This window comes from Schistocerca americana, chromosome 1 (genome assembly GCF_021461395.2).
Source record: "Schistocerca americana isolate TAMUIC-IGC-003095 chromosome 1, iqSchAmer2.1, whole genome shotgun sequence".
NCBI classification, from domain to species: domain Eukaryota; kingdom Metazoa; phylum Arthropoda; class Insecta; order Orthoptera; family Acrididae; genus Schistocerca; species Schistocerca americana.
In genome coordinates this window covers 406,359,312-406,375,141 of record NC_060119.1, presented here as the reverse complement: position 1 = coordinate 406,375,141, position 15,830 = coordinate 406,359,312, and the positions used below count along the sequence as shown (strand labels likewise).

Below are 15,830 nucleotides of genomic sequence, written 5' to 3'. Positions count from 1 at the left end.
ACCCCACTTTCCAGTCAAGAGTCTTTTTAAACAAGAGCATATTAGTCTTTTTTGTGCTCCAATAGGAGCATTTTTCTGTTAGTTCCCTTCTTTTCCCTGCCATAGCAGGGCATGTCATTCATATGGATAGAACTTCAAGGATTATTAAATTTGTGATAGTTTACTTATATAAACTGAAATAACGCAAAACCACTTTTACACCTCAGTCTGGATTTTACAGGCACAAAAATTTTGCTTGTGTTTCAGTACTACAGTAAGTCCTTCTCAGAATCCTTTGGATGGCAGCGGAGACACTTTACAGCATATTTCTCCATGCTATGTCACCTCATAAACTTTGTTTTCACCTCACATCAGAGTTTACATGTACAAGCAGAATAACTTTGAACCTCTGTAGCTTGGAAACGGATAAAGATATCAAGAAAATATTAAAGGTTGTTCGAAATCAGAGATTTTGGGAATGTATTGGAAAAGTTTCAGCCATTTGCTGCACATAGCCATCTTGAAATCCGCAACTTGGTGTTGGTATGAAAAAATGGTAGAAAAAGCTTTTTTGGGTTTTCTAAGGAACTGCACATGAACCAATAACGATTTTTGAAAATGGGAAGATGGAACTTCTACTTAAATCCCCGGAGAACATACTGTTCAAATCTGAGCAGTTTGCTCTCGTTACTTATTGTTTCAATTTTGCCTCTCACTGGATTTTATGTGTGTATTTTAGATGTACATGTAAGGTAGCTTTTAACCTCTGTATCTTGGAACCTGATAAAGATATCAAGAAAATTTTCAAGGATGTTCGAGATTGGGATCTTGGGAATATATCACAGAAATTTCAGCCATTTGCTGTGCATAGGTATCAAGGAATCTGCAGTTTGATTTTGATAGATTTTTTCCCCCCAGAGGGGTGGGGGGGGGGGGGGGGGGGGAGGGTTGAGAACCACCCATGAACTACTGGTACCTCCATAAGCCACTTAAGGCCCACCGTAGGTCACATTGAATGCAAAAATTACCAACTGATTTCCTTCATTTGCCTAAGCAGAAGGAAGTGTATAATATTCATACTTTTATCCTGTACTGTAGGATAGTGACCTAAAATGAGCCTTCTGTTGGATATACAAATGACCCCTAGCGCAAGGACCATCCAAAACACTTGACCCTAACTTTGTCACCGGCAGAACCGGAGGTATGAGTCCCAAAAGAATCCTCTTTTTATGGACAGCATTTTGGAATAAATTAGTTAGTGCTAGCTGTTGTGTGCATAGCAATAAGAAGTTTGCAATACTGGAAAATAAAAGATGGATACTAACAAAAATTAGGAAAGGCAACACTTACTTGTAGCTGATTGATATGTGGAACTCAGCGCACGCGTGCGCCCACACACACACACACACACACACACACACACACACACACACACAACGTACACTCCATTTCCATTGCACCCACCAGCAGCACGTAATGACATTGATGCATGTGTTCTTTTTGTCAAGTGGATATACTTCAAGTAGAAAAAGAGCAGTAACTGAAAAGCAAGTGAAGTGTATGGTATTTCATATGATCTATATGCCACACATTAATCGTGTGTGTGATAAGTGATTACTGTTATAACCTCAAGTTGAACAAATATATTTCAAGGAAGATGCAATACATGAAAGTCACAGATCAAGTTAACAGAGTAAGACGTGTGTACACTTTAACAGTCAAATCATAACTGAGTCCGAGTCTAGCGGCCGCTGCCTGGCTCGCCGCTGAGGTGGCGCTGCTGCTGCTGCATGGCTGGCAGACAGCGTCGCATGTAGAGGACACGCGTAACTGCGCGGCGGCACTTTGAAAGATCAGCGAGTCACAACACTTTTCCCCCCTTTGAAGTTTTTGCACAGATCTTGATGGAGGTGGCCTGTAGATTGCTAACGTCCATAGGTGTTGTTTGACTGGCCGTAAAGTCTCGAGGAGGAGGCTTCTCGTATGGACCAGAAACTGCCGGGAAGCAGCGTCGAGAGGAAGTTGATGATACGCTTCTGACAGGTCAAGTTTAGAAAAATACTGGCCTCCAGCAAGTTTAGTGAACAATTCTTCAAGTTGAGGCATAGGGTAAGTGTCGATAAGGCATTGAGCATTTACAGTGGCTTTGAAATCGTCACAGAGACGAATATCACCATTTGGCTTAGCAACGACGACGACACGAGAGGACCACTCACTGGAAGTGACAGGAAGCAAGATCCCTGAAGCAGTGAGACGATCCAGCTCCCATTTGACCTGATCACGAATGGCCACAGGAATGGGCTGAGCCCGAAAAAACTTAGGCCGAGCAGTGGGTTTGAGCGTGATATGAGCTTCAAAGTCGTTTTCACGGCCTAACCCAGGAAAAAAAGGGACGAAAATGTCGTTGACAAGGAATCCAATTGAGCATAAGGAATAGCATCAGAGACGATATTGACAGAGTCATCTATGAAGAACCCAAAAACGCGAAAGGCATCAAAACCAAAAAGATTCTCCATGTTACTATGGTCGACCACAAATATGGGAACAGTGCGAACGACAGATTTGTAAGATACCCCAGCATCAAATTGTCCCAAGTGAGAAATCTGTTTATTGTAAGTCTGTAATTGGCTAGTGACAGGTGACAAGATTGGAGAACTCAACTGAAGATACATCTGAGAATTGATGATAGTGGAAGCAGAACCATTATCCACCTGAATGCGATCATCTCGACCAAGTATTTGGACATTGAGGAATAACTTCCCTGAAAGGGAAGAAGTATAATTGACAGAAAACACAGACTCAGAATCAGTGTCATGTTCATGAACATCATGTATGCAGTCGGATTTGCAAATGGATGACACAGACCCTTTTTTTGCACACGGCCCAACGTTGTGGACAATCTTCTCGTGAATGTTTTGTAAAACACCGCGGATATGAAGGAAGTCGCTGTGGGTTTTGCTGCAATTTCTTAGAGGTTTGCTTACAGTTAGGCCGAGGCTGCGCTTGGGAGTGTACTGCGGCCACATTGGCCGGCGGGGACACGCCACATGCTTTGTCAACATCGTACACAGGTTGTATTTCCCCGACGTCGCCCCATGCCTCTGTTTGCGCTCCAGCGGCGCGAGAAATTTCAAAAGACTGAGCGATGGAGAGGACTTCATCTAGAGTCGGATTTGGCAACTGAAGGGCACATTGCCTAACTTCTTTGTTGGGCGCCGATCGGATAATAGCATCCCATACCATGGAATCAGCGTAGGATTCTTTGTGAACTTCAGTAACAAATTGACACTTTCTACTGAGGCCGTGAAGTTCAGAAGCCCAAGCACAATAGGATTGATTTGGTTGTTTTTGTCAATGATAGAAGGCAACACCAGAGGCTACCACATGCATTTGCTTTTGAAAATAGACGGACAGAAGTGAGCACATTTCAGCAAAGGACAAAGACGCATGATCTTTCAAAGGAGCCAATTGTGACAACAACCGATACATTTGAGGTGAAATCCAAGAAAGGAACAGAGACTTACATGTTTGTTCGTCCACAACATGAGATGCCAAGCAGTGCTGTCAAAGACGTTTTTTGTACTCAGACCAGTCTTCTGCCGTCTCGTCGTTAGGAGGAAAAGGAGGTAGAGACAATGACAAGAGACGCCCCGCGTTTGATGCCGCGACGAAATCACAAATCCCATTTGTGAGAAGCGTTTGCTGTTCTATGAGACCTTGCAATAGTTGCTCTAAAGTAGCCATGGAAACATGTGGGTCAACGATGGAAAAGAAAAATCACTACCTCGTCGATAATTGTTATAACTTCAAGTTGAACAAATATATTTCAAGGAAGACGCAATTCATAAAATTCACAGATAAAGTAAACCGAGTAAGACGTGTGTACACTTTAACAGTCAAATTATAACTGAGTCCGAGTCTAGCGGCCGATGCCTGGCTGGCCGCTTAGGTGGCGCTGCTGTTGCAGATGGTTGGCAGACAGCGCCGCATGTAGAGGACGCGCGTAACTACACGGCGGCACTTTGAAAGATCGGCGAGTCACAACAATTACATTTACTCTGTTACTGAAGAAGCATCTGCAGAATGCTACCTTTAGAAAGTATTAAGTCTACCGAAAAGTAGCATTCCAGAACATCAGATGAGAAAGGAGAGGTGAAAGAAATACCAATTAAAAATCTTGAAACTTGTTTGTCAATGAGACTTTTAAACGCATAATAAATGACAAAATCACAGAAATGTTTTTCAGAGATGTTATTTCCTATTCTTCCTATAAAAATCATTTAAAAAGACTTAGAAAGGGTAATTTCCATGGTGTTAACTAATGCAGTGTATACAACTAATGTAGTTTCTTATCTTCTCATAGCCAGTACCTATTTTTGTATCAATAATGAGTTGTTATATTTTCAAGAATCAACAAAATTTACAATAGTAAAGAGTTTGTAGCCTTCCCCTGATACTTCATTTGCTGTCTTTGCAAAGTGTGCTAGTAATATGTTATTGTTTCTGTTAATGGTGCATGGAATTATGGAATTTTGTGCTAAGTTCCTATGTAACCAAATTGCTGGGGTCATTGGTCCCTAGGCTTACACACTACTTAATCTAACTTAAACTAAGGACAACAAACACACCCATGCCCAAGGGGAGACTCGAACCTCCAACAGAGAGGGGGAGGGGGGAGCTGCACAAACCGTGCAGTTTCCCCGCACAGCTGTTAATGGTGCAATTTTAGTGTAGTGTGGTATGCTTTTGTTGTTGAAAGGATTATTTACTTACTGAATTTGATCTGCATTGCTGGAGAGAAAGTCACATAATAAAACTACATGTACGTAGACATGAAATGTGTTCATCATTGATTACATTATTGATTTCATTTTAATACAGTAATCTCTTGTCTGCCATGTTATTTTGATGTCATGGAAACTGATTTGCTTTGAAGAAACCATTCTTGTGTTATGTTGAAACATGATTTTTTTTGTAGGTGGAAGTTTGTTGCACCAATGAATGTAATGCGTAGTCGAGTTGCGTTGGTTGCGAACATGGGTAAGCTGTGGGCAATTGGAGGATACGATGGTGTTTCAAATTTATCTACAGTTGAAGTCTATGACCCAAATACAGATTCATGGTCATTTGTAGCATCAATGTGTGCCCATGAAGGAGGAGTCGGTGTGGGTGTCATACCTATATGTAAAGACTGACAGCTGAGTGTCAAAATTTACAGTTAATTTGTTGAAATGTTTATTGTGGATGGTGATTGTGGCTTGGCTGACTTTTATTTCATCACACACGTTTCATAACTGTTTTTTTGTAAATAATTTATGTTCTTGTTGCATTTTATTTTTTGTTCTATATTTAAAGAAATGTCATTCTTGATCTGATATGGATATTTGCTTTCACAGCGAACGATCTCAGATTTCAAAACTGTTAAGAACTATATCTGAAATAATAGTCCAGTGATAAAATGAATATGATTGTCATATTTAATTGGTTGATATGCCAAGAGAATGAATGTGAAACAATTAAAAATTGAGATTATTTTTAAATGTTTGTTGTTATTCTTATTGCCATGCAAAGTTTGCATTTTTAATGATCATATTATTATCTACTTAATATTTTCTTCTTTTAAGTGGTACTGTGATAAAACTATAAAAACCACTCTAATAGTAAATTTTTAGCAGTTTTTTTAACTGCTACACTAATAGTACTAAAGGAGGTCTTGATTATGGGATTATAGTTTGCAGAATTAAATTCATTAAAATGATTTAATTTCTTTGTAATGGTAAGCTATAGGGTAATGTTGTAAATTATGCTACTATTCACTGCTAATATGGAACTCAGACTTTCCTGACTTAGTTTTCTGGAAGAGTATGCTGTTACGTGGCATCATTTCTCATGTATTGACATAAGACCTGCAGATTCAAGCTGTGGCCAGAAGAAAATTTTGGCTCTTGTTCTTTACTAAAATTGATTAACTTCTGCTGTTTGCAGTTCCACCATTTACAAGCAAACATACAAACAATTATGAAAAATAAAAATATGCCATTATCTGTTGTTTGTAATTTTCATTAATGGGATTAAGCCAAACTAACTGTACAAGCAGTCTGATACAGTTGTCTTATAACAGTCAATCTGTCTGGTAGTAACAGAAGCACTGTGTTGATAATAAGCTGTGGTTCTGAGATAAACTGTTCCTCTCTCATGAATTTAGTCATCATCAACACTAATACTGGCCATTTATGAACCTCTCCAATTCAGAATTTCCTCAGCTGTCTCATTACGCTTACAATCACAGAAATTTCAGTACCCCAATTACATTCACTTACCACAGCACATCTTAAGGAGTATGTTAAGAGAAATCTGTCACAATTATTGATAGCATTAATTAATACCCTCCTCCAACCTCTCCCTCTCAGTGGGAGTGCCTGTGTGCAACTGTATATGCCCAAATTTCTCTCTTTTTACTGCTTTTTGTATTATGATTTGTTTTATTCTTCCTTTGGAGTTTATTGAACATTTCTGTAATATCTTTGTACCTTTACATTAAATGGAGCACTAGTTGTACAGGCTCATCGTTGAACTTTTAGTTTTTGTACTCATCTTGTTCATTAAGGCTGGTAAGTGATGCTAAAGTAGAGGCTTCTCAATTTTCTTTAAAGCTTCTTACATACAAAAGCTTCTTCTCCTTAGTACACACCAAATGAAACAATCCTTTTAACTACTTCTCTACTGCTGGGTTCACATGGCCAGGGTTTTTCAGTCGTCATGCACATAAATTTGAAGAATTGTGGCTCAACTTTGATGCCCTGCATAAGCAATGAAGAAATATTTCATTACCTTCCAGTAATATTAAGAATGAACTGCCAGTTAGTGCTCCAAGAACTAATTTTTCACAAATAATTCTGAGTATCACAACAGTTTCCGTAAGTGACCACTTCTTAATTATAACCTTGTTTCATGAATGATGGCGGTTCACATAGGTCAAGGCACAGATGAGTATTCCAGTGTTGTCAGTTCCAAACAGCATTTGCAGTACTCGCATACACGTGCTTTGTACTTGAAGAAAGCATGAATCTTGCAAATTATGTCTCTCACTTGCTCGTGCAGACTTTCTCACTTATGCAGACTTTCTCACTTATGCAGACTTTCTCACTTATGCAGACTTTCTCACTTATGCAGACTTTCTCACTTATGCAGACTTTCTCACTTATGCAGACTTTCTCACTTATGCAGACTTTCTCACTTATGCAGACTTTCTCACTTATGCAGACTTTCTCACTTATGCAGACTTTCTCACTTATGCAGACTTTCTCACTTATGCAGACTTTCTCACTTATGCAGACTTTCTCACTTATGCAGACTTTCTCACTTATGCAGACTTTCTCACTTGTTGCCAACATCTGCAATGACAGCTCGCAACAAATGGAATAAAAATTCACTAAACAATTCACTACGGTAACATTTGATGCTTGCATTGCTTAGACATTCACAGCAGAGTGCTCAGAACAACACTGTATGTTCATTGGCTGTTGGAGAATACATGAAGGAGATGTGCAGAAATAGCCTAAACTCAACTGCCATCATTTGTAAAGCCATCTGTAGTTTCATCATTTGCAAACAGTGTTGAAAAACTAAATAAAAGTGGTTCAGCAAACACACCAGAGGTGTGTTGAATTTCTGATGTTGATTCCATAATAATGGGCTATATCTGAGAAAAGTAATCTTTTCAGTTGCATATTCCTCTGAATATTTTTGAGCACGCAATTATATTAAATATTAAAGTTTCAAGGTCAGAAGAAATCTGGATGTCAAGGGGTACAGCACCTATAATACTGCTCTTATCTGTAACCTTTCACATGTTGTGTTTTTATTATGCAACATGGAGCCATTTGGATTGAAGTGTATAGTGTGTTCACAAGGAGATGAATGAATTATGAGGGGGAGGGGGGTGAGAGAGGGGTCATGGGAAGCAAGCCCCACCCACCAACTCCCAGCAATTGGCTGACAAGGGAGAGGGGTTGGGTGGCGGGAACAAGCCGCACTTACATCTCACAGTGCTAACACTACACTTCTGCTCATGTGTTAGTTTATGCTCCAAGCGATTGGACAGAAGCTCTTTATTTTTGCTGTTCTGTCCCTTCCCCTTTTCAGAGGAGTGGAAAGAGTATCTGGTGCTGCTCATGATGGGCCAAGAACCACTAATCACTCTTTAAAAAATCTATTAATTTGTATGTAATACAACACAGCACAACAATCACTTTGCAAGGTTCTGTATTAGATTGCTGTGGCTGGACACGAAACATGAGCAGGCCAAACTCAACCGATTTCTGCCAATTCAGAAGTGGGTAGTCCTCATTCATCTCTTTGTGAGCAAACTGTATCATTAAACTATGCCCAGCTCTGTATTCTGCAAGTCATTTTGAAATGTACGACTGAGAAATAACTCCACTGTTACTGTGTTTAGAGTCATGTGTCAGTTCCTGTTGTAATGCTTGTATGCTTGAACTATAATTTAATTATCCCCTTGTGTTCATTATTTGCATGTATGATGTGATGGCAGTTGGCAGCTGAGTAGCCTTACGTTACTTATAAATTATTGATTGTTAGAATTTTTAAGGTAACATAATGTAATATTTAATTTTAATTTTCTGGTTCGCGTATTGTCATGATTTTGAAGCTTTTGCACTTATTGCAGTTTTCTCTGTACACCGTCTCTGATATACTGCAGTAACTGCACTCCTTTGTTTTCTTTTTACTGACTTTTATCTTGAACTCCAGACATTGGAAGGGATGAGAAGAACACATTTTGTTGCTCTTTCCTTCCGTTCCCTTCCTTAACATACCTGAAATTTTTGAAAATATTGTGCCTCTTATTGAGTCACTGACTGTCACAGTCATAAAGCATCATTTTATGTAACCTGCTATAGATACCCATAAGTGCAGAGCACTTTGGGCTGGAATTACCGAGGCATAAATGGAAAACTGGTAAGTGCTTGATTCTGTCCACAGTTTATTGCTCCATCTTCAAGAGAAACTGTGCTCTCCATTTCTTGTTATGGCAATTAGTGCGTTCTGCATCTGCTCTTTTCTTTAACCAGTGACATTTCTTGACTAGCATTGTAGTGCTTCCTTTATAACATGATTAACATGTAAAGGAACTGGCAGTGATTCAGGCCTTAAAAAATTGGAGGAGTTGGTATGATATAGAGCTGATGTGATGTCATTATAATTTTTTCATTTGTCTTACCTAGAATTATTGGTAGGAAGAGGATTTGTTATTTCTAAGAATGTCCACTATTGTGATTCAGGAGGGTAGTTTAGCAATGTAATGTTGAGACTCTTTGTATGATTTCCTGTAATGTTAAGAACATGGCTGTGAGTAGCTGCTTCAGTAATTTTTAGTTAGTGCACATTATTTACCCTGTACATGAAGCAGATGTGAACTAAAAGATCATTTCTTTGAAAGGATGCAAGTGTTTCAATACTGTATTATATGAATGGTTCTTAAAAAGTGCAATCTGTTTTTACCACTTTTGATGTTAAATATTGGAATACAAATTTGTTTTATCCTGTTCATCAAGAAGCATACTAAATATTGTAAGAAAATTATTTACCTTAGAACTGAAAAAAAATGCTTTCTGTTGTAAAAACAAGAAAGAATATGAAAGAGGAAACATTGAAAGACAAATCAAATGTATTGTAAGCTGTCAGAATTGTAAATATATTTATGTAAATAAAAATATTAAATGAATTTTATTTTCTCCTGTTAATAATTGCTTTCATATGAAAGTTACACTGTTTGCCACCTTGAAGCACTCACATCTAGTAGTAGTAGTTGTAGTTGTAGCTCACTCATATTTCGTTTTTACACATTTCAGTGATTGTAGAAAATAAATTCAGTATGATTTGTTGATATAGACAAGTTGATGACATGGAAGATATCAGTTGGGGGGCTGGCAGTGGGGGAAGGATTTATGATGCTCTAGGAAGCAGTTGTCTTGGCTGTAAGATGGGATGCTCCAGGAGATAAGTTGGAGGTGTTAGTATAACACAACAGAGGTGGATGTGGTTGGTACTTCAAAGACTACCACAATGGGACCGTCACGATGATTGTCTTTTCTGTATTTTAGACAACCGCTAGAACATACGCGTAGGGTTCTGTAGATCAAGTAGTTCTGTTGAAGCAGAAGTGAAACCTTGTGAGAGGACTTAGGGTATTTTGCAATTCATTCTTAATTTAAAGAATTTGAATTATGAGGATCAGTTTTGTATAATATATCACAGTGGTCAAGGATCGATGTAGTTCCTCTGTCATGTATACCTTTCCTAAGGAGGAGTAGGACACTGATGATGATGATGATGATGATGATGATAGAGCTGTCTGTATCCATATCATGGCTATACTTGACTCTGCAAGGTTAAGGACTGAGGTTTCAGATATGACTCAGAGGAAGGTTTGGGAGATCATGCTGTAAGGTGCAAGAGTTCTTGGAATATCTAACAAGAATGTCTTTAGGAGAAAGGAGAAGTTTCTTCATGTGGTTGTGCTGGAACTTTTCATTTGTAGGTTTAAAATAGATTATGAAGGTAGATCTCCATTTGAGATACTGGATCCATGAAAGGAAATCTCTAAGTAGGATAATGTGGTTTGTAATGTATGGGGGGGAAGAGGGGGGTTAACTAGTAGTTACATGGCTAGACAGTGAAGTGAGAGGTATTGTGAATGATGGTTGCAGGAAAGGAAGAAGATCCCTGTGGCAGTTTCTTTTTTTCTTTGAGGCATTGCACCAGTATGGTGAATAGCTTCCGCAAATGATGTTTGGCTTTTTATTCAGGTTGGTTGGTTTAAAAGAGGGGGGAAGGGAACAAACTGTTAGGTCATCGGCCCTTGTTTTGAATAAAACAATGCCACATGGGTGAGAATAAAAAAATGAGACTTACAAAACAAAATGGAATAAAGGAAAAACCACAAGAATGATGGAAGGGCATCAAACACTTAAATGGACAAAAGAGGACAAGAGAAAGAAATGCAAGAAACAGGTAGAAGATATTAAATGACAAAGCAGATTACCATGGCTGGCTGAACATGAGAATAAAATGGAGAAGCCAGCCACTCTGCAACACATTAAAACCTCCACCCTAAAAGAACTAGGGTGGAGGACACAGAGGGACAAAGGACATGTTCTAGAACTTAGATCAAATGATAAAACCCACCCTCACGAATAAAACATAAAACTAAATCAGCCAATGAGGCGCTGTCAGATAAAATTAGCAGCAACGAGTCTGGCAACCCAATATTTTGTCACAGGGGACTCAAAGTGGGACAGTGCACCAGAATATCGGCCACTGTCAACCGGGCGCACCGACACTGAGGCGGGTCTTAACGGCACAGGAGGTAGCCATGGGTTGCCCAAGTGTGGCCAATGCGGAGCCGGCAGAGAAACACAGAACCCCTGCGAGAGGCCCGCATGGAGGACTTTCACACTTTTGGAGCCTCCTTAATGGCCCGCAGATCGTTGTACATACAGAGACTATGCCATTCTGTCTCCCAAAGCCAAAAAACCTTGCTGCGTAAAAACAAATGCAGGTCAGTTATTGGAATGCCGATCTCCATAAGTGGTTTATGTGTAGCCTGTTTGGCCAGCCTGTCAGCAAGTTTGTTGCCTGGGATTCCAACGTGACCTGAGATCCAGACAAACATCACTGGACCGTTCCAGGGCGTAGATGGACTCCTGGATGGTCGCTACCAAAGGATGATGAGGGTAGCACTGGTTGATAGCTTATGTGCTGCTCAAGGAGTCAGTAGACAGAAGAAATGACTCCCCAGGGCATGAATGGATGTGCTCAAGAGTGCGAGATATAGCCACCAGCTCTGCAGTGAAAACATTGCAGCCATTGGGCAAGGAATGCAGTTCAATATGTCCTCCATCGACATACGCAAAGCCAACGTGACCATCAGCCATCGAGCCATCAGTGTAAACCACTTCATGGCCTCGGTATATTTCAAGAAGTGAGAGGAATTGGCAGCAGAGAGCTGCGGGGTTAACTGAGTCTTTAGGGCCATGTGGAAGGTCCAGGCAAAGCCACAGCCTAGGTGTACACCATGGAGGTGTACTTGAATGGACCTCTAGTATAGGTGGTAAAGGCAAGGACTCCAGTTCGGATAGAAGGGATCAGATGTGAACTGCAATTGTAAGCCATGACACAGGCCGTCGATGCAGGAGATGAACCGCCGTGGGTGGAAAAAGGAGATGGTAATTCAGATGAGCAATGTAACTGGCGAGCAGTTGTGCATGCCTAACCTTCAATGGAGCGATTCCAGCCTCCACCAGGACGCTTGTCACCGGACTCATCCTAAAAGCTCCTGTCACTAGTCGAACGCCACAGTGGTCCACTGGGTCCAGTAAACGCAGTACTGAGGGCGCCGCCCAACCCTTAAACCACAAGTAAAGCTGCAGCAGCTTAGAGTGATCTGCACCTCAGTTGGTGTTGCTCAGGCAGCAGAGGCCATTGAGATGCTGCCAGCACTTCTGCATAAGCTGACGAAGGTGAGGAAGCCAAGTCAATCGGGTATCAAAAACCAGTCCTAAGAATTGAAATGTCTCAGTGGCTCTGGTTCCAGATGAGCAGTACAATGCCAACAGAAGTGCATAACACACAGCTTTGCAACCGAAAACTGGAAACAGTGGGCTAGAGCCCATGATTGCGCCTTTTTGGTTGGCTCCCTGTAGGCGCCGCTCAGCAACACCAGTACTTGTGGAGCAGAACGAAATGCAGAAGTCATCTGTATGTAGAGAAGGTGAGACGGATGGCCCTACAGCTGCTGCTAGACTGTTAATGGCCACTAAAATTAGAGATACACGATGTCCCGCAGTCGATTCAGACAAATTTTGTCAGTTCTACATTTTTCCGACAATAATAATAAACCGGATAATGCCGCCTGGCTTTTCAAAGTTCAATTCGTAATTTATTATTTTTCCAAAAGTTTAAAGGAACTTTTAATCAAAGCTAAAACATCTCATTTGATGAAGGAACGAAACTGTGACGTGGATGATTAAATTTTAAGGTTTACAATCCGTCGAAAATTATGAAATATGGCATACTCATTCGGATGTTGTGTGATTTGAGCACGGGATACATTTCCGCACTCAAGATATATTCCGGCCCGGACAGCCTTTAGCAAACAGTGATGGAACTATTGACATCTTCTTATCACCTCTACATGGATACTTATTATAAGAGTGTGAACTTGCATAAAAGTTACTTGAAAAGAAAATTCAAGTTTGTGGGATGATACAATAAAATAGAGGATTTCTGGAAAAATTAAAGTGCGCAAAAGTCAGTGTGTTTGAAGCTTGTCATCAACGGAAAGGCGAAGTATTCGTACAGGTATGGACAGCTTCAAAAACTAAAATGATATGAATGATCTCTACAATACATAATGCCACTTTGACTGACACTCAAAGAAAACGTAGAAAAACCAATTACACAATAAAAAAAAACCTGAATGTGTATTAGACTACATCAAATACATGAAAGGAGTGGATCGGGCAGACCAATATTTGAGTTGTTATCCTATGTACAGAAAAACTACAAAATGGACAAAAAAGGTTTGCATGTACCTCTTTAATTGTGCATTATTTAATGCATTCCATACAAGTCAGTATTTCAATACAGAACATAAGAGTCTCCGATTTCACGATTTTTTATTGAAAGTCTGATTCGTGGATAAAAGACCATGTACTGAGCAAAACTTGGAGGTTGCCACTACATCACGTACGTCTTATCACAGACTTTCCAGTCACATGAGGCAACATCAACTAACACTTATTTCCAAAACAAATAAATGAAAGAAAAAAAAAATAAATGTGCAAGTCTTGTGGAGTTGCGTTATATCTTGGAGACTATTTTGCTGCGTATCATATGAAAGAGAAATACTAAGTACCAAAGACAATGCAAATAAACAAATACGTGAAACAAACAAATTTTGTATTTACTTACGTATGTGTATGTATGAATATATCTAAAATCAAAGATGATGTGACTTACCAAACGAAAGCGCTGGCAGGTCGATAGACACACAAACATACACACAAAATTCTAGCTTTCGCAACCACCGGTTGCTTCGTCAGTAAAGAGGGAAGGAGAGGGAAAGACGAAAGGATGTGGGTTTTAAGGGAGAGGGTAAGGAGTCATTCCAATCCCGGGAGCAGAAAGACTTACCTTAGGGGGAAAAAAGGACGGGTATACACTCGCACACACACACATATCCATCCACACATATACAGACACAAGCAGACATATTTAAAGACAAAGAGTTTGGGCAGAGATGTCAGTCGAGGTGGAAGTGCTGAGGCAAAGATGTTGTTGAATGTCAGGTGAGGTATGAGTGGCGGCAACTTGAAATTAGCGGAGATTGAGGCCTGGTGGGTAACAGGAAGAGAGGATATATTGAAGAGCAAGTTCCCATCTCCGGAGTTCGGATAGGTTGGTGTTGGTGGGAAGTATCCAGATAACCCGGACGGTGTAACACTGTGCCAAGATGTGCTGGCCGTGCACCAAGGCATGTTTAGCCACAGGGTGATCCTCATTACCAACAAACACTGTCTGCCTGTGTCCATTCATGCGAATGGACAGTTTGTTACTGGTCATTCCCACATAGAATGCATCACAGTGTAGGCAGGTCAGTTGGTAAATCACGTGGGTGCTTTCACACGTGGCTCTGCCTTTGATCGTGTACACCTTCCGGGTTACAGGACTGGAGTAGGTGGTGGTGGGAGGGTGCATGGGACAGGTTTTACACCGGGGGCGGTTACAAGGATAGGAGCCAGAGGGTAGGGAAGGTGGTTTGGGGATTTCATAGGGATGAACTAACAGGTTACGAAGGTTAGGTGGACGGCGGAAAGACACTCTTGGTGGAGTGGGGAGGATTTCATGAAGGACGGATCTCATTTCAGGGCAGGATTTGAGGAAGTCGTATCCCTGCTGGAGAGCCACACTCAGAGTCTGGTCCAGTCCCGGAAAGTATCCTGTCACAAGTGGGGCACTTTTGTGGTTCTTCTGTGGGAGGTTCTGGGTTCCCCCTAAGGTAAGTCTTTCCGCTCCCGGGATTGGAATGACTCCTTACCCTCTCCCTTAAAACCCACATCCTTTCGTCTTTCCCTCTCCTTCCCTCTTTCCTGACGAAGCAACCGGTGGTTGCGAAAGCTAGAATTTTGTGTGTATGTTTGTGTTTGTTTGTGTTTCTATCGACCTGCCAGCGCTTTCGTTTGGTAAGTCACATCATCTTTGTTTTTAGATACATTTTTCCCACGTGGAATGTTTCCCTCTATTATATTAATATGTGTATATATGAAATTTCATGAAAGTAGGGGAACAAGGTTCAGAACTGATGAGAACTAATGATGAGATTAGTGGAACTTCACAATTTATTATCTCCCGATACTGTCAAGAACGGCTGGTGACAAGCCAAGTAATCCGACTTAGCGCTGCCAGCGCCAAGCGAATGGATTTGTACAAGACATGCGGATGACAGTGTCTTAAGTACCATACATGCACAAAGAAAAGGTTGATTTCTAGTTTAGCTTTTGGACAAAGATCGAATTCAAAGAGGACTATCCAGTAAAGAAGGGGGCAAAGAGAGATAAGCTCTCACATTTAATACTGTATCTGGATGCCTCTTTGCAAAACAGCAGTCAATCAAGGCAGATTGGACAAATGCATAACCCAAAAATATGGTAGCTCATTTATGTCAACTTAGGGGTAGGTCACATATGCTTACACATGTACCCTACAACTGTTCTAGCTGCAATAACAGGCTTTATTCATGATTGTGCAGTTATACCGGTCGTAACTCA

The 15,830-nt window shown here is 40.5% G+C and overlaps 1 protein-coding gene across 1 annotated transcript in view; it reads left to right on the top strand.

Moving 5' to 3' along the window:
* The window catches only part of LOC124601951 (kelch-like protein 18), a 171,048-nt gene extending 161,324 nt beyond the window's left edge, over positions 1–9,724 (top strand). Inside the window, exon 10 of the mRNA XM_047136284.1 lies at positions 4,958–9,724. Coding sequence (XP_046992240.1) covers positions 4,958–5,174 — 217 coding nt within the window. The 3' untranslated portion in view covers positions 5,175–9,724. The remainder of the gene's footprint in view (positions 1–4,957) is intronic.
* Positions 9,725–15,830: the final 6,106 nt, after the last annotated feature.